This window comes from Nematolebias whitei, chromosome 11, assembly GCF_014905685.2.
Source record: "Nematolebias whitei isolate Nwh7 chromosome 11, NemWhi1, whole genome shotgun sequence".
NCBI classification, from domain to species: Eukaryota; Metazoa; Chordata; class Actinopteri; order Cyprinodontiformes; family Rivulidae; genus Nematolebias; species Nematolebias whitei.
In genome coordinates, this window is record NC_056508.1 from 11,282,546 (window position 1) to 11,305,551 (window position 23,006).

At 43.3% G+C, this 23,006-nt stretch overlaps 1 protein-coding gene across 1 annotated transcript in view; it reads left to right on the forward strand.

Moving 5' to 3' along the window:
- The first annotated feature begins 2,761 nt into the window (after positions 1 to 2,761).
- Positions 2,762 to 23,006, forward strand: part of ints11 (integrator complex subunit 11) — a 105,933-nt gene continuing 85,688 nt past the window's right edge. Inside the window, exons 1-6 of the mRNA XM_037683800.1 lie at positions 2,762 to 2,982; positions 3,867 to 3,964; positions 5,544 to 5,617; positions 5,709 to 5,937; positions 6,070 to 6,168; positions 6,249 to 6,283. Coding sequence (XP_037539728.1) covers positions 2,955 to 2,982; positions 3,867 to 3,964; positions 5,544 to 5,617; positions 5,709 to 5,937; positions 6,070 to 6,168; positions 6,249 to 6,283 — 563 coding nt within the window. The 5' untranslated portion in view covers positions 2,762 to 2,954. The remainder of the gene's footprint in view (positions 2,983 to 3,866; positions 3,965 to 5,543; positions 5,618 to 5,708; positions 5,938 to 6,069; positions 6,169 to 6,248; positions 6,284 to 23,006) is intronic.

Below are 23,006 nucleotides of genomic sequence, written 5' to 3' on the forward strand. Positions count from 1 at the left end.
CTTTCAGGAAGGCCCAGTTAGGATATCCACATTGCTCTAGAGCCTGTTTTGTGTAGGATTTCTCCTTCTGCCTGGCTCCCGAGCTAGTGGGGATGCTGTCTGCTCTGTGATACAGAGTCCTGATGACTCCTAACTTGTGCTCCAAAGGGTGATGGGAGTCAAACTGCAAATACTGGTCTGTGTGTGTGGGTTTGCGGTACACCTCAGTTTGCAAATGTCCTCTATCAGAGACTGAGACCTCACAGTCCAAGAAAGCCAACCTGCCATTTTTTACATCTTCTCGTGTGAACTTGATGTATTTATCCACAGAGTTGATGTGGTCAGTAAAATGTTGGACTTCCTGAGATTTGATTTTAACCCAGGTGTCGTCAACATACCTGAACCAATGACTTGGTGGTGTCCCTGAAAAGGACGTCAAGGCTCTCTTTTCTACCTCCTCCATGTACAGGTTGGCAACAATAGGATAAACTGGAGACCCCATAGCACACCCATGTTTCTGCCTATAATATTGCTCCCCATATGTGAAGTAGGTTGACTGCAGGCACAGTTTCAAGAGTTGACACAGTTGTTCTGTAGAAAGTGTGGTCCTGCTGCTCAGAGTGGTGTCTGATTTTAATTTTAAACTGACCACCTCTACTGCATCATCAACAGGAATGCACGTAAAGAGTGATGTGACATCAAAAGAGACCATTGTTTCATCAGTCTCCATGATGACATCCCTCACCTTATCCACAAAGTCCATGGTGTTCTGTATGTGGTGTTCTGAGCTGCCAACTAAAGGGATGAGTACAGACGCCAGATATTTGGAAACATTGTAAGTGACAGAGTTAATCATACTAACAATTGGTCTTAAAGGTACACCTTGTTTGTGGATTTTAGGTAAACCATACAGACTAGGTGTGGCCTCCCCTGGGTACAGTCTGTGGTACAGAAAACGGTCAATAGCCTTGTCCTGCTCCAAAATTTTCAGGCAATCTATTAACTTTTTCTTGTAACCACTTCCTGGATCTCTTTTCAGAGGTTCATAAGTGTTTAAGTCACTAAGGAGTGTCATAACTTTCTCATGATAGTCTTTCTGGTTCAAAATCACTGTGCACCTTCCTTTGTCTGCTGGGAGAATTATGATGTTTTTGTCCTTGCTAAGAGTGGTGAGTGCATCCCTCTCCTCTCTACTGATGTTGGAAGGTGGTGGTTTGGCATTGCAAAAGAGCAAAAGAGCTCACACTTTGACAAAAATAAATAAAAAATAAAAACTTTTCTGACCCAGACTGAAGACTTTAACCCAGAATCAGACATCAAATTAAACTAAGATAAAATTTAGATCTTGTGCTTCTATGTGTCAAAACTTCAAAAATATTTCTTGAATTATTTATGGGTTAAACGTAAATGTGAGTATTATTTTTTTTGTTTGAAATCACACAAAAAATAACTACAACCATGACAACATAAATCTATCTTTACATTTGTTACATACATACATTTGTTAACATATTTTATTTAATTAAATATCAACATAGATCAGCACATACCTGTCCAAGGTCGCCTTTCACCCAATCACAATGCCACCTCCCCATGACCTTGTACAAATGGAAATGTACTGAAAATGGATGGATGGATTATCACTATATTAAAATATTATTTTACATGTAAATAGTCTTAGATACAAGCCCAGCTCAGCCTTAGAGACAGGGTGAGGAGCTCAGGGTTGAGCTCCTTCACTTTGGAAGAAGTTCATTGATTAGATGCCTCCTAGATGCCTCCCTTTGGAAGTTTTCTGGGTATCTGTATCTCCCACAGACAAGACCCCAGGGCAGACCCAGACCTTTCTGGACAGATTATTTATTCTTGGGATCTCTCAAGAGGAGCTGGATTGTGTCGCTGGGGAAGACATCTGGATTTCTTTCTTAGACCTGTTGCCTTCATGACTCGACCACCAATAAAAAGTAGAAGATGGAGTTTAACTTCTAAATATACACAAATGGCATGAACCCAAGTTCATTTATGCTTAATTTAAACAAAATTTAATTTGCTAATACATTTAAAACATCAGACATTAATATAGATCATGTCTTGGAATCTGACACAACTGCAGAAAAGTTGGTGCAAAATCAAATTAAGGTTAGTAATTAGGTAATAATGATAGTTTTTTTTAAAGTTATTATTATTTTGGTTTATCTTAAGATTTAGAAATGTTTTCTTCAACATAGGACCTGTTTAAAGATGTTCTGAAAGCTAATTGTACATGAGTTAATATTTAAAAGGTAACAACACACTTCCGATGGATTTTATGGTTATTTTTTCTTTATTTTATTGTCTAGCAAGCATTAGAAATGGGCAATAAATGTTAAGAAATAAGGGCAACATTTTCTTACAAGGTGCTGCATTTTGCAAAGGAGTGACACTGGTGACACTGGATTATTGAGCATGAACTTTGTTGATTTTGAACGTTTGACATGATTGCCGACGAGGAAGAGGGCCGACACCGGAGGAGGGGGCGTGCCAGAGACCATTTTAGCACCAATTTAACTGGTTTGTTCCACTTTGGAGTAAGCTGTTGGGGGAAGAATCCGTTTTGTGTTGTGTATTTAATGGACTGATGAAGCCTTCTGGATGGAAGGTGAAACGTTTCAGCACAAACAAACCAAAAAAAAAAAAAAAGAAACTGTCCAGATGACCTGACTGAAAATTGTTGGATCGTATACCTGGATTATTGAGCATGGATTTTGTTAGTGACGCTGGTGCTTTTATTTTGAATGAGCTCACCGGAAGCGCTGCGCTAGCCGCCTAGCTTAACGTTGGTGAAAAAATGTGCATGAAATATTCACATGCACAAGTTACAGATAATAAACCATTTCTTTTTCTTTAAGTGGGTATTTATCCCAGGCAGATAAGCTGTTTGGCAGGAGCCGGTGTTGTCATTCTGTGCCCAGACTCTGTGGGTTTATGACTAAAACATGCCTGAAATTAAAGTCACACCGTTAGGTGAGTACTGTTAGCCGCTAGCTATGATAAGTTAGTTCCGTCAACATTACAGAACATTGTAGAAATGAGTTGAACAAGTTTATGTTTATTTTAAAGAACAGTTGTTTGTGTGTCCTAAATTCACACAGCCTCTGTGTTTGTCCCCTGTTGGTTAGCTGGTATAAACTGGTGTAAAAAGCTTCAAAGTTCATGCTTATGCTGGGGTTAGCCAGGCCTCCTTTTCACGTCTTCAGCTCGTCCAGAATGCTGCTGCTCGGCTTTTAACCGGAACTCGTAGGTCTGAACATATTACACCAGTTCTGTCCTCCCTTCACTGGCTCCCTGTTCGTACTAGGATAGTTGTTAAAATTCTTCTGTTGACCTTCAAATGCTTAAATGGCCTCGCACCCCTTTACCTGTCTGAGCTTCTGGAACCTTACGTTCCCTCTCGGACCCTGAGATCATCCGATCAGCTGCTTTTGGCTGTTCCAAAAACAAGACTGAAGCTCAGAGGAGATCGGGCTTTTTCAGTCATGGGCCCCAAACTCTGGAACAACCTGCCCCCCAACATCAGGCAGGCCACCTCCCTTCCTCACTTCAAATTTCTGCTAAAAACACATCTGTTCTCGTAGGCATTTCACACAGTGTAAATTGATCTAGTGGGTTTTTTTTTTTATCTGTGACCCTATGTTTTAAATGCTTTTTATTAATTCTTCAGTTATTATTATTAGTGTGTTGTATTTTTTTCTCTCTTTAATTTTACTCTCATTGTTGTGTTGTTGTTAAGCACTTTGATAACAGGTTCTGTTTTAAATGTGCTCTATAAATAAAGTTGACTTGACTTATGCTGGTATGAGAAGCTTTGTCTGTATCTTGTTTTTGTGTCCCCTGTCCTCCTGTCCAAGGTGCTGGACAGGATGTGGGCCGCAGCTGCATCCTCGTCTCCATCGGGGGTAAAAACATCATGCTGGACTGCGGGATGCACATGGGATACAACGATGATGTGAGTGAAGAAGAGTAAAACATTACAAAAGTGGCACAAACACCAACAGTCTGCTCGTTGATTTATAATGACAGGGGCTGGAAACTAAACCTCCTTGTTAAAATTACCCTCAGTTTCAGGTAAATATCTAAAATATGGCAGTGAAATTATTAGTGTTTGACAGTTGACAGTTTGTCAAAGACAGGCAGGCTTTATCTGTAATTATCTGTAAAGTTTTAATAGATTTATTGTAAAAAGTATTTATCAGTTTTTGAAATTTACTCCCATCTCTTCAGTTTCTGTTTCCTTAATCACAACTTTAAGGATGACTGCAGTAATAAGGACATTGTATTACTAGATGTACGAGACATTACTTGTCTAAAGATGATTTTTTTTAAATTGGAGATATTTTCTGAAATGTTTCACCCTGCTTTTTGTACAGCCAGAGCCTTAAAACAACAACAACAAAAACACTGAAAATAGAAAATGTTTTTATGTTTGAGAGCAACTTAGGATTGATTCTTGTTTAATAAAAAAAAAAAAAGTACATTTTTTCCCACCACTTAAGGTGAAAGGGGATTTTAGAGCAACTGGCGGCCCAAGGGCCAAATCAGGCCCACAGGTGAGCTCAGTTGGGCCCACCAATGGGTTAATTTTTAAATAAAACTATATTTAAAACTGTAAAACAAACTTACTTAATGACAATTACTGCTGGATGTCTGGCCCCTGAGCTCTAGGCTTTCAGTAACTGTGACCTCTGAGCAGTTTAGTTGAAAAATCTTGTTTTAGAAGTTTTAGACATTTTGTCTGTGTGCGTGTGTTGTTTGTCTGTGGTGTTACCAATATAAACCAACAAACAAATTTTAATTACATTTCCAGAAGTAATAATTCGATGTGCATCTACAACTGATTAACTTTTGGAGTCAACCCAATTCAAGATGGCTGCCACAGCCAACTGATCTTAAGAAACACAAAAATGACAATACCTGAACCAGTTTTATGGGTTTCGTGCAGAAATTTAATGTGGTAGTAGCTGAGAGTCATTGACAACATGTACTGAGTGTGATGTCTCGCTAGTTCTCACAAAATGTTATTTTGGATTTGCCCAAAACAGCCACAACTCTAAACTGATCTTAGTTAAAAACTCTGGCATGAAAGGTAGCGGGTGATGTGCATTCCTTCAAGGAATTTTACTTCTTTACTCAAAGATATAATCATCCATCCATCCATTATCTTTTACCCGCTTCTTCCATTTTGGGTCACTGGGGTCGCTGGTGCCCATGTCCAGCAATCACTGTGCGATGGGCAGGGTACACCCTGGACAGGTTTCCAGTCCATCACAGATATATAATAATGATAATGATGATTATGATGATGATAAGAATAATAATTAACTTTTGGATTAAAAGGGCCAACAGTGTTGACCAAAGGGCTGTACGTACACTGATAAAAACACACAAAAGCAAACATAAAATCAATCAAAACTGTGAAATAAAATGAACCAGTAAATTATAAAAACTATAAAACGTCAATCTCATCTGTTGTTTAGACCTTTTGGACCAAGTTGGTGTCAGTAAAAGAATGGTCTGTATCATTCCAGAGACGTTTCCCAGACTTCTCCTACGTAATCCAGAACGGGCGTCTGACAGACTTTTTGGACTGCGTTATCATCAGGTTTGTACTTTGAGTTCATTTTCTTTATCCGTCTCTTTCTAAATGTTTAACATTCAGCTTTGTGTTTTATTTGTTCCCACTCTGCACTCAGTCATTTTCACCTTGACCACTGTGGCGCTCTGCCCTACATGAGTGAGATGGTGGGCTACGACGGACCCATCTACATGACCCATCCCACCAAGGCTATTTGTCCCATTTTACTGGAAGATTTCAGGAAGATCACTGTTGACAAGAAGGGGGAAACCAACTTCTTCACATCTCAAATGATTAAGGACTGCATGAAGAAAGTGATTCCTCTCAACCTCCACCAAACCGTGCAGGTGCTGCGCTGACGTTGTGGTTTTGACGCGCTCTATCGCGCATGTTTCTGCACATTCATTTGTGTGTTTTTTCCACACCAGCCGCTCGTCTTTTGATGGCGAATTAAGCTGTTTGTGTGCTGCTCCCGGCAGGTGGATGATGAGCTTGAGATCAAGGCGTACTATGCAGGCCATGTCCTGGGAGCTGCTATGGTGCACATCAAAGTGGGATCAGAGTCTGTGGTCTACACTGTGAGTGGAATCAAGTCTAAACTGTGTCACATTTGATGACAGGAACAACTGCATGCTCACTAAAGCATCTTGTTTTTTAGGGAGACTATAATATGACACCTGACAGACATTTAGGGTAAGTTGTGTTTGCTTTATTATTAATTAATTCATATATTTTTTGTTAGAACTGATTTTTTTTTTGTTATTTTGTTTGTTTGTTTTATTGTTTTTTTTACTGTTCTGAAAATGTTGGAATGTTGTTAAAAATGTAAAGTGAATGCAATGATTTGCAAATTTCATACACTCACATTTTATTCTGAATGGAACTTGATAAATATTTCCTGAAGAGACTGGCAGCTGGGGTTTTTTCATTCAACCTTTATTTATCCAGGTTAGTCTCATTGAGCCACGAGGACTCATTTACAAGAAACCTGATTTAGACAGACAACATATCAAGTACAGACAACATATCAAGTACAGACAACATATCAAGTACAGACAACATAGAACGTACAGACAGCATAGAAAGTACAGAAAACATAGAATGTACAGACAACATAGAAAGTACAGCAAAATTAGAAAGTACAGACAACGTATGAAGTACAGACAACGTATGAAGTACAGACAACGTATGAAGTACAGACAACGTATGAAGTACAGACAACGTATGAAGTACAGACAACGTATGAAGTACAGACGACATAGAAAGCACAGACAACAATAATTCAACAACAAGAGGGAATTGTTGTTCCGTTCTTGTTGGAGGATTGTAGCTGTTCAGAAGTTCTGATTGTGATACGTTTTTGCCTGGCTGGGAGCAGATGTTGTATTTTTAAAAAAAAAAAAAAAAAAAAAAAAAAAAATTTCAAGATGGCGCCAGTGTTTGAGGCTCGCTGTCTGCTGCTCCTACTATTTTTTCTGTTGTCTATTTTTATCCTCAATGCAAGTGTAAACGCTCGGATTGTCTATGATCGCCAAAAATTGCTAGACATTGGAGCTTCGATTGGAGCCTCGACTGGTAATATGTTATCGTGGAATCCTACTAGTGGAAAAACCCCGCCCTTGTTGCTGGGCATTCCAGCTTACCTGTGTCGCTTCTGGCCTCTACCTTTTCGACGGAAGCGCCGTGGCAAACGTAGCGGCTGGTTGGTGCGTTTGAAGGCTGCTTTGGGGCATCGATGTCCAGACCCATTCAATGTTCGTGGGCGGGTGCCGCGCCTCTACTTCCCGTTACGTGCGTTGGATCCTGTGGGTACCTGTTTAGTGCCTGTTGATGGAGGCCATGATGGACTGTTCCAGCCCCGTTTTCCCTGCACTCCTCGGCCCTATAGACGTGTGGTGAATCTTCACAACCTGCGACCTCTTCGCCGGGAATCTCGGACGTCAGATGGTGGCGGAGATCCGCCAATCTCTGCCAGGATCGGTCTGATAAATGCTAGGTCGCTAGCAAACAAAACCTTCGCCATTAAGGATTACTTTTCCTCTCAAAGCCTGGATTTCTTATTCATAACGGAATCTTGGACAACTGGTATGGGTGAGTCCAGCGTTTTTAATGAACTCTTGCCGCAAAACTGCTGCTATTTCAATTTTCCAAGGATGTCTGGACGAGGAGGAGGAATAGTAACGGTTTTTAAAAGCTGTTTTACTTGTAAACAGTTGCATCCAGTCCGTTTTGGTAGCTTTGAGCTTGGTCTCTTTGAACTTCTTAGCTCCCACACAGTGTTGTGTGCGGTGGTCTATCGGCCCCCTAAATATAACAAAAATTTTATAAGTGATTTTTCTGATTTCTTGGCTGATATCATGCCACGATATGACAGAGTTTTATTGGTTGGTGATTTTAATATTCGTATCTGTTGTCCTACTTCACCTATGGCTCAGTCGTTTCTTAATGTTATTGAGTCTTTTAATCTTGTGCAGTCTGTAACTGGTGCTACCCATGAGCATGGACACACTCTTGACTTGGTTTTATCTTATGGTCTACCAGTTTTTAATTTAGTGATTGGTGACCCATTATTTTCAGACCATATGCCTGTTTTATTTGAGATAAAGCAGTCTATTACTAAGGTTAAACCATGTGCACCAGTTCGGTTCTGTCGTGTTCTTAACCCTTCTACTGCTGTTCAGTTTTCTTCTGTTTTTAATAAGAACTGTACAATCCCAGAGACTGTCAGAAATAAAACCGAGGATATCAGCAACTGGTTTTATTCTACTAGCAAAGCAGCTCTGGATTCGGTGGCACCATTAAAAACTAGACTTGCAAAATCCAAACATGAACCCTGGTTAAATGACGACACTCGGGCTGCCAGGAGGAACTGTCGTAAAGCTGAACGAAAATGGCAAAAGGATAATTTGCAGGTGTCGCTGCAAATATTAAAGGAATGCTGGCGCTGTTATCAAAGGATTGTAAAAGACGCTAAAAGAAGATACCTGACAAATATAATTGTATCAAACAGTTGCAATCCAGCTATTTTATTTAAAACTATTAACTCTGTTCTAAATGCCCCACATGGTGCTTTTGTGGAGACTTCCCCAGCTGTTTGTGAAAGCTTTTTAAACTTTTTTGTTGAGAAAGTCACTTCTATTAGGGCTCAGATCATACCCATTGTGTATGACCCTATTGATACTGTGTCTTGCCCTGCTGTTTTTAATAGCTTTGAATGTGTGACTTTGCAATCCCTGCAGGAGGTCGTTAGTCACTTGAAGCCAACTGGTTCTCCAGATGATGCTATTCCACCTCGACTGTTCAATGAGGTTTTTCATACTATAGGTCTGTCGATCCTTGCTCTTGTTAATAGTAGCTTGTCCTCAGGTGTTGTTCCTGAAAATCTGAAACATGCAGTTGTCCAGCCTCTAATTAAGAAATCAAATTTGGATCCTGCTGTCCTAGCGAACTACAGACCAATTTCAAAATTGCCTTTCATCTCGAAAATTCTTGAGAAGGTAGTTTATAAGCAACTAATGTCCTATCTCATTGAACATAATATTTTAGAGATTTTATTTTGGGCAACTGATTCTGGTGACTGTGTTGTTTTGGTGTTGTTGGATTTATCAGCTGCTTTTGACACAGTTGATCACACGATTTTAATTGCTCGTCTGGAACAATATGTGGGCCTTGGTCAAACAGCTCTAGACTGGTTTAAGTCTTATTTGACAAAACGCACTTTTTGTGTCTGTCTTGATGGCAATAGATCATCCTCTGCTCCTCTATCATGTGGTGTTCCGCAGGGCTCAGTCTTGGGTCCTCTTTTGTTCTTATTGTATCTCCTTCCTCTTGGCTCTGTTTTTAGGAAATACGGGATTGCTTTTCATTGTTATGCTGATGACACGCAGATTTATTTACCTTTAAAGAAAGCAGATTCCACTTCTCTTCGGTCTCTGTTTCTATGTTTGGAGGATTTGAAGGCATGGATGGCCCAAAATTTCTTGAAATTAAATGAAGACAAGACAGAGGTAGTGATTTTTGGCAGCTCGAATGAAGACTCTCTGCCTGTTGACTGCTCTTTGGCTCAGTATGTCAGGCCAGTTGTTACAAATTTAGGGGTCAAGATGGATGCTGGTCTTAGGATGGAGTCTCAAATTAAAACAGTTGTAAAGTCAGGCTTTTTTCATTTGAGGCAGCTGGCTAAAGTAAAACCAATTCTTCCCAGACAGCATTTTGAAACAGCAATCCATGCATTTGTGACCACACGGCTAGATTACTGCAATGCACTTTACATAGGTATTAGTGATTCATGTATTTCCCAGCTTCAGAGGGTTCAGAATGCAGCTGCACGACTTTTAACAGGTACACGGAAATTTGACAGTATTTCTCCTGTTTTGGCCTCTTTACATTGGTTGCCGGTGCATTACCGGATTCATTTTAAAATACTTTTATTTGTTTTTAAAGCTTTAAATGGCCATGCCCCTTCATACCTGTCTGAGCTGCTACATTCTTACACACCCTCTCGTTCACTCAGGTCAGCTGACCAGTTGTTTCTGAAGGTCCCGAAGACAAAGCGTAAGCTTAGAGGGGACCGAGCTTTTTCTGTGATAGCTCCCAGGCTCTGGAATGACCTTCCATTGAACATAAGACAGGCCTCTTCAATTGAGGTTTTTAAGTCCCTTCTTAAAACTCATCTTTTTTCTTTGGCCTTTTAGCACAATCTGAGATGTTTTACCTTGTTTTATTGTGTTTGTATTTTATTTTATTATTTTATTCCTGTTTTAAATTTTACCCTTCCATTTTATCATTGTATTGTATTATATAATTGTGTAAAGCACTTTGGTCCTGTTGGGTGCATAAAGTGCTCTATAAATAAAGTTGGTATGGTATGGTATGGTAAAGCCTGAAAATGCTCTTTGTCATTGATGGAGCTTTTCCAGATGTGTAAACTGTCTGTGGTATAAGTACTAATGCACCACTGTGCTCTGACAGTGGGTTGGATTGTCTCTTTATGTGATGTCTGTGGTCTTTAAAAATAATTTCAAATTTTAGTTTTAACACAGTTGTTCTCCACGTTGTTCAGTCCATTTTAAATGGACTGTGCTCACAGACAGGGATTTGTGGAAATGTTCCTGAGTCCATGCAGTGATGTCCAGAACAGACCCAGACCTGGTTATAATGCAGTGGCCCCCCGAGGGCCCCAAGATCAATCTGTTATTGACTTCCAGCCTTGTCCTGTGAGCTCAGAGGTTTCTACAGAATCTTGAATTAATTTGATGATATTATGAACTTTAGATGATTCAAAGTCTTTTCAATTTGCTACTGAGGAACATTATTTTGAAATTCTTCCATTATTTTTAGCCACAGTCTTTGGCAGACTGGTGAACCTCTGCCCATCTTTACATCTAAGAGATCCAGCCTCTATAAAATTCTCTTTTTATACCCAGTAATTTATACACATTGACCTGTTGCCGATTGCTCCTACAGCTGTTTTTTATTGTTACTTCTTATTTTTACAGCCTCTTTTTGCCTCTGTTCTCTGTATTGCTGAAATCAAATAAAAAATTATTCAAAAATCTTATTTTATCCTTAGAAAATGTAAACTGTCAATCTAAACATTTGGTATGCTTACTATATTTTATTGTAAATAAAATATAGGTTTATGACATTTGCAAATCATTGCATTCTATTTTTATTTACACAAAAACCCAACTTTGATTGAATTAGGATTGCAAAAATTATTTTAAAATTTCTAGTTTATATTTAGAAAAACGTTGGTTACGTACTGTAACCCCAGATTCTATGAGTATAAGCGTAGCCCTTTAAGGCTGTCGCTTGGTGGGTTTATCCCGTTATGCGTAGCATTGCACTGAAAAAATTTAGTCCACGCCCACCTGCTGTGTGGGCCCTACCCGGTCCGTATAAATTACGTTAAGAGCGGGAAATCGGCTCCCAAAATAGCTTTTTCTTCAGCCATTTAGGAGCCAGTGAGGCCAGACGCTTAAAGGGCTACGTTTATACTCATAGAATCTGGGGTTACAGTACGTAACCAACGTTCTATTTCGTATAAGCTTCGCCCTTTAAGGCTGTCGCTTGGTGGGTTAAGGGCGAAGCAGATGTGGTCCTCACCTCACTGGGTCCATTCGAACACCGTATGAAGCAGAAGCTTGCCCAAAAAACGTCTTGTCACTCAGCTCCCCATGTGCGTAATTACGCATTGCGTAATTATGTGAGCCATGCACAGACGCATGTTGTGTAACTATGCGTTCATGGCTGAACAGTATAGACAGATTAATAATAACAAATGAACTGATTATTAATCAAATAAACTGATTGGTAACAATAGTCATGAACTGATTAGTGACAATAGAACCAAAATAACAGACACAACTCTTGAATGATAGCAACATCTCACACTGTAAAGCATGCAGACAGATGTGAGCTTAAACAGAGTTCCATGAAAACAACAATATTCATTCTGTTAGAGCACTAAGGACAGAATGTGTCATGGAACGGGCCGTCACATCACGTAGATAAAAGCGAATGAATGAGCAGGGCGTTGACCACGCGGCCGCAGTGCAAATGTCCTGCATTGTCATACCATTATGCAAAGCAGTCGAAGATGCAATACCTCTGGTCGAGTGTGCCCTGAGGTTGGCAGGAGGCTCTAAATCTGATGCTCTGTAGGCTTCAGAAAAGGCCTCACACAGCCAGTGTGACAAGCGCTGGGTGGATAACGGGCGACCTGCAGATGCATCTCTATAATGCACAAACAAATGTTGAGTTTGGCGCATTACAGCTGTGCGCGCTATGTAACACGTCAACGCCCGCACCGGACAGAGAAGATGGAAAAATGCTTCTTCTTCTGATCTGGGGGGGGGGGGGGGACGACACCTCCAACGATATCGCTCTTGATTTAAAAGAGCTCGTGATGTTTTTAGGCATAAAGGCTGGGTTTGGTCTTAAATCAGCTGAGCTGCCGTCAGCCTGAATTCTGCGACATGACAGAGCGACAGAGAGGGCAGATAAATCACTCACCCTCTTAGCGGATATTAAAGACAGCAGCAGGGCTGTTTTAAGAGACAAGAATTTAAGTGGAACCTGATCTATAGGCTCAAATGGAGCTTTGATCAGGGCTCGCAGGACCAGCGTTAAATCCCACTGTGGAACAAGTGGGCGTGAATCAGGCCTGCGTCTCTGTTCACCTTTTAGAAAACGCTTCATCAGCGGGTGATTAAAAGCTGTTCTGTCTCCGAACCCTTCGTGGCAGGAAGAGATGGCTGCAGCGTACGTTTTAATCGTGCTGAAAAGCCAACTTCCTGTCCATCAGCTGTGTAGAAAAGACAGCACGCCGCCTAATGGACATGAGGTGGCCTCTACACCTTTCTCTGTACACCAGCGCTGAAAAACTGTCCACTTTGATATGTACAGCGCTGTGGTAGATGCAGCACGTGAATCCTGGATTGTGTGCACTACCTCCTGTGGGAGACCCATCCTCTCTAAGCAGAACCACTCCGTGGCCAGACCCACTGGTGCTGGCCTATTTCTGGGTAACTCCTGATCGCTCCTCCTGCCTGGAGGAGAGCATCCTCCCTCCATGGCAGTTTCCACGGGCGCCCCGACAGCAGGCGTTGTAGGACTGCGAACCATGGTGTGTTCACTCTCTCGGGGGCCACCAGGAGAGCTGTCAATCCCTCCTCCTGAACTCGGTTCAGGAACCGTAAAATCAGAGGAGGTGGAGGAAACGCTTACAGAAGCGTTTTGGGCCATGGGCTGTGGGCAAATGCATCCACCCCCAGCGGTGGTTCGTCTCGCGGGCTCAGGGAAAATCATAGTTGACACTGAGCGTTCTCTCGTGTCGCAAACAGGTCCACAGCTGCTTTGCCAAATTTCTGCCACGTCTGAGTCATCAGGTCTGGATGGAGAGTCCAGTCCCCGTGAGGTGGGCCGCCCCTGGACATCACATCTGCCCCTTTGTTCAGAACACCGGGTATGTAAACTGCTCTGATGGAGAGCAGATTTTGGTGAGCCCAACACAGATGCTTTTGCGCAATGTGTAACATCTGGGCTGAGCGCATACCCCCCTGCTGGTTTATGTACGCAGCAGTCACCTTGTTGTCTGTGTGAATCAACACGTATTGATTCTGTAGCACGGGAGCAAAATGCTGAATCACATTCAGCACCGTGAAACACTCCAAAACATTTATGTGGGCTAATGTGTGATGGGGCCACAGCACCCCTAATGCTTGAGATAGGCATGTCCCCCCACAGCCTGACAGCGACGTGTCCGTGAAGACTGACACGTGTGACGTGGGTCTGCTGACGGGGGCTCCCTCCGACAGAACCAGGGTGTTTCCCCAGTGTCGGAGGTCTGCCCTCACGGAGGGAGGGCCAGTGATCATCCGTCTCTTTTGTTTTACTGGATCCTCACACAGACGCACAAACCACCTCTGGGGGCGTCTCATGTGTAATAAACCCAGCGGGACCACTGTGTGAGCTGATGACATCATTCCTAACAGCTTCATGACGGAGACAGCTGTTACCACTCCGCCAGGTCTTACGTGGCGGAGCTGGTCTTTGAAAGTGTCGATTCTCGTTTGTGATAAACGAGCCTTCATGTTTGTTGAATTTAACTCCACTCCCAGATAAACAATTGTCTGGGCCGGGAAAATCGAGCTTTTCTTCCAATTTATGGCGAAGCCCAGATTTAACAGGTGTGATGTCAACACCTGAGCCTGCATCACTGCTTCCTGTCTGGAGCGTGACAGTCGCAGCAGGTCGTCCAGGTAAAACAAAACTCTCATCCCTGCTCTGTGTAATGGATGCAGGGCTGTCTCCACACACTTTGAGAACGTACGAGGCGCGAGGGAATACCCAAACGGCAGCCTGTTGTACTGATACTTCATCCCTTGAAAGGAGAAACGCAGGAATTTTCTGTGTTTTGGGATGATCGGTATGTGAAAATAAGCCTCTTTTAGGTCGACGGAAAACAAACCAGTTGTTTCCCTGGATGTTGTCCAACAGCTGTCTGGTTGTCAACATGTGAAACGGTCTGTCCATGATCGCCTTGTTGAAAGCTGACAGATCCAAAAACGGTCTCATCCCTCCGGTCCGTTTGGGAACCAGGAAGTAACGTGAGTAAAACCTTGTGTTTTCCTCTCCGTTGGGAACCCTGGAGATTACTTTCATCAGAAGCTCTTGGACTTCTGCATTTAGGGATGAGATTTGGTCTCGTGATGACAGGACCGTCTCTAAGACTCCTCCGAACGGAGGGGATCGGGTTGCAAACTGTAACGTGTAACCTTTGCATAACACCCTGTCCATCCATCTGACCGGCGAGCATGTTTTTAGCCACTCTGCGTAACGTTCGTGGAGTGGACGTGCGTTTAAGTGATGCGTCATGTTTTGTACGGATATCACCAGTCCGCCGCCTCAACCGCCATCATGCGTCGCGGGAATGTTTTCCGCGTGACCCAAGGCGAGGCTTTCTCGAAAAGGCTCTGAACGCGCCCATGCGCTGCGTTTGGACCGCGGACCAACCTTCATGTACAGGTGGGCCGGTGTGTGCTGAGGTGAAGCGTGTGACAGCTGATGACGCCGTGGGGCTGCGCGTTCGACGTCGCTGTGCGAATGTTGAGAGGCGGAGGGCGTGACTTCATCTACGCCGTGCTGTTGGAGTGAAGGCTGCGAGCCCTGCGGGAGCACACGTTTTCTCTGGAGGGACGCGCGCCGCTCTCGCTGGAGGCAAGACTCGTCACCGGGTTCATTCAGTCGTCTCATGCTTGTGCTGCCTTGAGCTGCCGAGCGCTGAGACGCGGTGGGTGACGGCTGCCCGCGTCGCGGCCGCATGCGTTTGCTTCGGTGAGGCGTGTGTTGTTTTGCTGAAACGAGGACCTTCACCGGACCCGGCCTGCGGTCCCACATTTATACCTATGTGAGCTAGTGAACGCCGGGGAGCTGTGTGTGCACCATCAATAACGCAGCACCGTTGGATGAAGGCTGTTTGCATCGCACGAGTGCGCGTTTGACCCCGCTTGGGTGAGGATCGTGCAGCTCGGGTTGACAACGAGTTATTTCGCTTACCATCGTGTCGTGTGAGCGTCTCGCCATGTCTTGGAGCGACGGTGAGTTTAAAAAACCTTTATTTAAGGACACCGGCTCGTTATGTGTGGAGGGTGTGTGCGCAGCCGCTGTGAGTTCATCCGAGCTTACAGACTGGCTAAAAACAGACACTTTGATCATTGAATGATGATTTATTTCAACTTTCGTGTCACTTTTACACACACCCTCCGCAGACCGTCATTTTTTAAAACTTCTCCCCCGTGAGCTCTGCGATTTGTTTGCCCCGAGCGCTGTCTGCAGGCGATCTCTGGGGAAACGCTGAGCTGCTGGTTGCCAGGATGAAGAGGGCTGGTCTCTGACGGGCGGGGCTGGTGGTGGAGCTGAGCGAGACGCCGCTGCGGCCGTGGAACGTCGTTGCTTCTGCCTCTGCTCACGACGGCCTCTCTAGCGGGTCGGGGGGCGGGATGAGCCTCGCGGCTTGATGAGGTGGCGCACAGCCTCTGACACCTCTTCCGACTGCTTCGAGTTCGCCAGCATGGCTTGAAGCTGCTCCCGAACAGCCCGTCCGCCGCGATGGGGCCCTCTATCAGGTCTTTGTGCAGTTTCTCCGGCAGCGAGGGGGAGCGACGGAGCTAGGTGGATCGTTGAATCATCGTCATCCACGTTGCAATCCTGGACAGGCAAACCGTAGAAGAGTCGGCTGCCTTACAGAGGGAGCTCTTGGTCTCCTCAGGCAGGTCTGCGGCCTCCAGCCTCTTGGACATGCTATATGCTAGCAGCGCCACGTTGTCGTTAGTTGTGGCTGCCTGAAAAGCACATTGATGGGCTCGATTGGAGAGTGTGGTCACCGTCTGGTCGTGTTTCCCAGGAGGGACGGGACGCTGCTCCGACCTGGACAGCTTCGCTCCGAAATCTTCCGCGAGGCTTGGCTCAAGGGGGGTTACCGAGGGGTAGCCCCCCTCGGTGAACCCTTCCACTCTGGTGATGGGTGCGGACTGTGGAGACCGGCTCCCCCAATCTACCAGGAAAGAACCGTCTGTGGCCTCGCCCGTAGGACGTCCTGTTGGAACACGAGGCCATATGGATCAAGACCGTGAGCCGGAATGGAACCCAGTAAACAACCTTCCTGCCGGATCATCCGAACTGGCGGGAAAGGCGTGGGACGTAGAAAAAAGGGGTCCCTTCATGTCAGCCGCCTTCTGGGTTACGCCGGGCAACCCCTGAGGGCGCCGTCGCCCTGAGCGGTGTGATCGCCGATGCGAAACGAGGTGGGATGGGGTGAGCATTCACTCAGCCCCCCTCCACCGACACTACGCTCTCCAGGAGGGAATGAGCAGCGGGGGGCTGCAGCTGAGCGTGCCTGTCCCGGAGGAACCATCCGATTTGCTCCGAGGGTCGGCGATAAGATGAAAATTACAAGATGGCGTTGTCCAGCGTGTAGTGACCTGTCACTGAGAAATGTTCCTCGGCGCTTACCTTGAAATAAGATTGCTCGTCAGCTTCTCCTCGGGGAGGAGAACTCACCGGACGACCGGAGGTCGACTGCCGGGCCAAGCATCCTTAACAAAGGTTGGTCATCTAAACAATTTTCCTTCTTTGTTCTTCTGACAGTGCTATTAGCTCGCTGAAGAAAAAATGGGAGCCGATTTCCCGCTCTTAACGTAATTTATACGGACCGGGTAGGGCCCACACAGCAGGTTGGCGTGGACTAAATGTTTTCAGTGCAATTCTATTCATAACGGGATAAACTTACCAAGCGACAGCCTTAAAGGGCGAAGCTTATTCAATTCAATTCAATTCAAAAATACTTTATTAATCCCAGAGGGAAATTAAATGTTGTTGTAGCTCATTTTCTTTGTTTCATAAAAGAGTTGTTCTAGATGTTGATGGTTGTGGGCGGGAAGGATCTCTTGTGATGGTCTGTCTTATAGCAGATCTGAAAAAACTGGCCACAGATGTTGATCCGTTTACTTGCACTTGGTTGGCCTCCTGGGCTTCAGGATCACCTGAATGTTGGGCAGAAATCCTCCCAGGGCAATGGCCACTCTTCCCAGCAGCTTGTTGAGCTCCTCATCGCTGCAGACAGCCAACTGTAGGTGCTGATGGACGATCCTGTCCTTCCGCTGTCATGAGCCGTGTTTCTTGCTAGTTCCAGGATCTCAGTGGTCAGGCACTCGAGCACAGCTGGCAGGTAGATGAAAATTCGTCCACAGAACATCCTTTTCAACTCATTTGAAATTTAGGGCTGTAGTTGAGATACTACTTGAGCTTTTGAGATATTAATCAGCTGCTGTTGATTGTAGAAACTGCCTTGTTGCCATGGTTACACATCATAACAAATGTCCAAAACTAAAAAAGTTTCAGTAAAAATCCTTCCAGCTGCACAGCATCCGATACCAGAGGAAACAATCATCCAAAAAAATGTGATTTACATCCAGAAAAAGAGGAATTAAAGTTTCCAAAAGCAAAATCTCAGAATGAAAGTAACAGAGCTGCTCCAACATGCAGCCACCTTGAGCGGCGCAATTCTAGAACTCAATACGAAATACTTTATACGAAATAGAACATCTTTGCACCTGGATGGCTGCTCTTCACACAAACAGCAATCAACTCCTCGTGGTACCATTTAAAAATAGTTTCAGACACAAAAAAGAACAAGTTCTGCTGTGATTCTAGTTTAAAAGTCAAACGGCAGAAAATGGAGGCAGCACAAATGATAATAACCAAAAGCTTAAAAAAAAAAAAACAATGAAAAATATGCATAAAAAAAAAAAAAAAGACAGTTGGGTTGTTCAAACACATTTTTACCAAGCTGAGTCCGGATGAGTTTCAGGCTATGTTCAGAGCTCTGAGTTTGTTTTATTCTCATCAAAATTCATGAAGCTCACAGCTGTCCAAGCAGTCTATTCTGTCAACAGCAATCCAACAATTTTCAGTCAGGTCATCTGGACAGTTTTTTTTTTTTTTTCTGAAACGTTTCACCTTCCATCCGAAAGGCTTCATCAGTTAAGGAAACACAACACAAAACTGATTCTTCCTCCAACAGCTTACTCCAAAGTGGAACAAACCAGTTATGTTGGCACTAAGATGGCTTTTTACGGGCCTGGACGTGTGCTGATTTAAGCAGGGGAACCTTCCATGCCATGCATGATTTTAAACTATGACGTCTTAGTGTATTACCCACAGTAACTGTGGAAACAGTGGTGCCAGCTCTCTTCAGGTCATTGACCAGCTCTTCCCATATAGTTCTGGACTGAGTCCTCAACTTTTTTAGGATCACTGATTCGCCACGAGGTGAGATCTTGCATGGAGCCCCAGTCCAAGGGAGATTGACAGTCATGTTTAGCTTCTTCCATTTTCTAATAATTGTTTCAACAGTTGATCTTTTTTCACCAAGCTGCTTGGCAATTGCCCCCTAGCCCTTTCCAGCCTTGTGGAGGTCTACAATTTTTCTCTGGTGTCTTTGGACAGCTATTTGGTCTTAGCCATGTTAGTAGTTAGAGTCTAATTGATTGTGTGGGGTGGAAAGGTGTCTTTATGCAGCTAACAACCGCAACAGGTGCTTCTAATTTAGAATAATAAGTGGAGTGGAGGTGGACTTTTTAGAGGCGGACTAACAGTTCTTTGAGGGACAGAATTGTTGCTGATTGGCAGGTGTTCAAATACAAACCAGATTCCAAAAAAGTTGGGACACTAAACAAATTGTGAATAAAAACTGAATGCAATGATGTGGAGATGGCAAATGTCAATATTTTATTCGTAATATAACATATAGAGATGCACCGATCCACTTTTTTGAACTTCCGATCCCGATACCTAAGTCTGAATATCGGCCGATACCGATCCAGTTCCGATTTCCTGATCATCATTGATTTTATATGAGGCTGTAATAATCTCCTCTCTAGTACAATTTGTACAAATATATGCATGCATGTCCAAAAAGGCAACTTGAGGTAAGTTTTATTAATTTTGGATAAGTTTTAAAGTTAGAATTAAATTCTGCTAACAGAAAACAGGTTTCTTTTTATTCCTAGCTTTAAAGTGGATATTAAAGTGATTAATTTTAAGTGATTGTTTAAAGTTATTTTATATTTTTTTAAATAAGGAGCAGATATAATATTTTTTTCTTCTTTCTGCACTCTTTTCATTCAATGTTTTCTTTTTCATGATTTTTTTAATTTAATTTTGTTTCTTTTAAATGAATGAATTAAATTAAATTAAATGTTAAATGGCTTCAAACACCTGCTTCATGGCATAAACCAACAGACGTTCCCGTTTTTAATATTTTACGTCACTTTATAATGTAGCTGTTTTTGTTTTTAATATAATTTTCAACTCATCTTTTTTTATGATTGTTTACTGTTGTACTGATAAATATCTCATGGAGGATAAACTATATCTTGGATGCAAGTATCAAGCTGAGAAATCCTTCGTTTTCTACAACTGATGGGGGATGGTCATGAATCATGATGAAGTTTAGCAACTTCTCTGTAAACATTTGAGCTCCTTGGTTTCAGCGATGTCTTCTTGTTCAATCCGAGAATGGTGTTACCCAGCGTATAATAGCAAAGACTTTTAAGTTATTATCATCAACCGTGCAGAACATAATCAAAAGATTCAGAGAATCTGGAACAATCGCTCTGCATAAGGGTCAAGGCCGTAAAACTCTACTGGATGATCGTGATCTCCGGGCCCTTAAACGTCACTGCACCTCAAACAGGAATGCCACTGTCAAGGAAATAACAGAATGGGCTCAGGAATACTTCCACAAAGCATTGTCAGTTAACACAATCCACCGTGCCATCTGCCGTTGCCAGCTGAAACTCTACAGTGCAAAGAGGAAGCCATTTCTAAGCAAGCTCCACAAGCTCAGACGTTTGCACTGGGCCAGGGGTCATTTAAAATGGAGTGTGGCAAAATGGAAGACTGTTCTGTGGTCAGATGAGTCACGATTTGAAGTTCTTTATGGAACACTGGGACGCCATGTCATGCGGACCAGAGAGGACAAGGATAGCACAAGTTGTTATCAACGCTCCTTTCAGAAGCCTGCATCACTGATGGTATGGGGTTACATGAGCGCTTGTGGCATGTGCAGCTTGCATGTCTGGAAAGGCACCATTAATGCAGAGAACTATGTTCAGGTTCTAGAACAACATATGCTCCCATCTAGACGTCATCTCTTTCAGGGAAGACCCTGCATTTTTCAACACAATAATGCCAGACCACATTCTGCAGCAATCACAATATCATGGCTACGTAGGAGAAGGATCCGGGTACTGAAATGACCATCCTGCAGTCCAGATCTTTCACCTATAGAGAACATTTGGCGCATCATAAAGAGGAAGGTGCGACAAAGAAGGCCCAAGACGATTGAACAGTTAGAGGCCTGTATTAGACATGAATGGGAGAGCATTCCTATTTCTAAACTTGAGAAACTGGTCTCCTCTGTCCCCAGACGTCTGTTGAGTGTTGTAAGAAGAAGGGGGGATGCCACACAGTGGTAAAAATGGACTTGTCCCAACTTTTTTGGGATTTGTTGACACCATGAAATTTGGAAACAGCAGATTTTTCCCTTAAAATGATACATTCTCTCAGTTTAAACTTTTGATCTGTGGGAAAGATAAGTTAAAACGGATCATCGAGTCAGCCTCAGTAGCAAGATTTAAAAATGATTGCTGAGATTTGGGCCAAAAAGTTGTACATATAATCGAAGGAGGAGTGCATCCACCTGTGCGACAATATCCCCTAAACCCAGGGGCAGTTCAAGAAATGAACAAGATTGTAAGGGAATTAAGTGCTTTGGGGATTATTAGAGAAGAAGCTAACCCTATTACTAACAGCCCCATCCAAGCAGTAAAGAAACCTGAGTCTGCCGGAGGAGGTTGGCGACCAGTAATTAATTTTAATGCCATGAACAGACGAACAATGGCCAACCGAGCTAGCCTAATCAATCCACAAGGTACTTTGAAAACCCTACAAGTGAAAAAGTGCAAATCCTGCATCGACTTGGCAAACGGATTCTTCTTGCTCAGACTGGCTAAACAATCACAAGGGAAAACAGCTTTTACCCATCAAGGGAGAAGTTACGTCTGGCAGCGATTACCACAGGGATACAAAAACTCTCCAAATGTGTTCCAGTCAGCCGTAATAAATGTGCTTAAAGACTTAGATGACACAGTTTACATCGATGATGTGTTTATCGCAGATGAGACAGAAGAAGAACATCTAGAAAGACTAGCAAAGGTGGTGCAGCGAGTCACGGAAGCAGGGCTGAAGCTGAATCTGAAGAAATGTCAGTTTGGACAGTTTCGAGTAAACTATCTAGGGTTTCAAGTAATAGCCGATCTGGGACTCTCAGAGGGCTACAGAGAGAAAATCGAGCAGATCCAGCCCCCCGAATCCGAAAACGAGCTGCAAAAGATCTTAGGCCTGTGCAACTATGTAAGAGATCACGTCCCTAACTATCAAAAATATGCCAAACCCTTGTATGCTTGCCTGAAGAAAAGAGAGGGAAAAAACGAACAGAAAAACAAAAAAATGCTTGGATTTGAACTACGGAAAACCAAAATGACCTAGAAGAACTCAGAACGAAAATACAGGAAGCGGTACGATTAGAACCAAGAAGCTTGATGACAAAACTCATAGCTGAAGTTAGCTGTGAGGGAGACAATGCCATGATAACAGTCAAAAATGAAAATGGAGGTTTAGGGTGCATTCACACTAGCCCTGTTTAGTCCTCTTTAATCGAACTCTAGCTCCTTTTCCTAGAAAGTCTGGCTCGTTTAGGGAGGTGTGAATGCACCATCAAACTCTGTCACGGATCAAATAGGCGAACTCTGGCCCGGGCTAAAACCTAGGTCTCGGTCCGGTAGAAACGAACTCCACCGTGGTTCGAGTGCAGTGTGAATGTAAACAGACCGAGCCCCGCTCCGCAGGGTAAACAAACACGCATTGCTCTTACCTTATATGGAGCCGTCGGCTGCCTTGTGTGAAAAACAATATTCTCGATGGTTTTCTGTCTCATCTTCTGCTCATGCTGAGTCCATTTTTGAAAAATGACAAAATATAACTCCTAAAACTGTTAAAACTTGATGCCACTTTGTTTTTATATTTATTTACAGAAGAAGACGTGTCTTCAGAGGTTTTTGTGTCGTTTCTTTCAGTAGTTCTTGGTGCAGCGCCCCCTCAGGCGAGCGGGGAAATAGGTTGGTTCAACAGGTTGACTCGACTGCACAGTGCAGTGTGAATGCAAACTCACCAGCTCAAATGTAAACAAAAGCTCATGAATATTGGTCCCGAACCGAACCGAGTCTACCGGACTATCTAGTGTGAAAACGACCTTAGTTACTCTCTGGAGTTACACTTTAACTTCAGT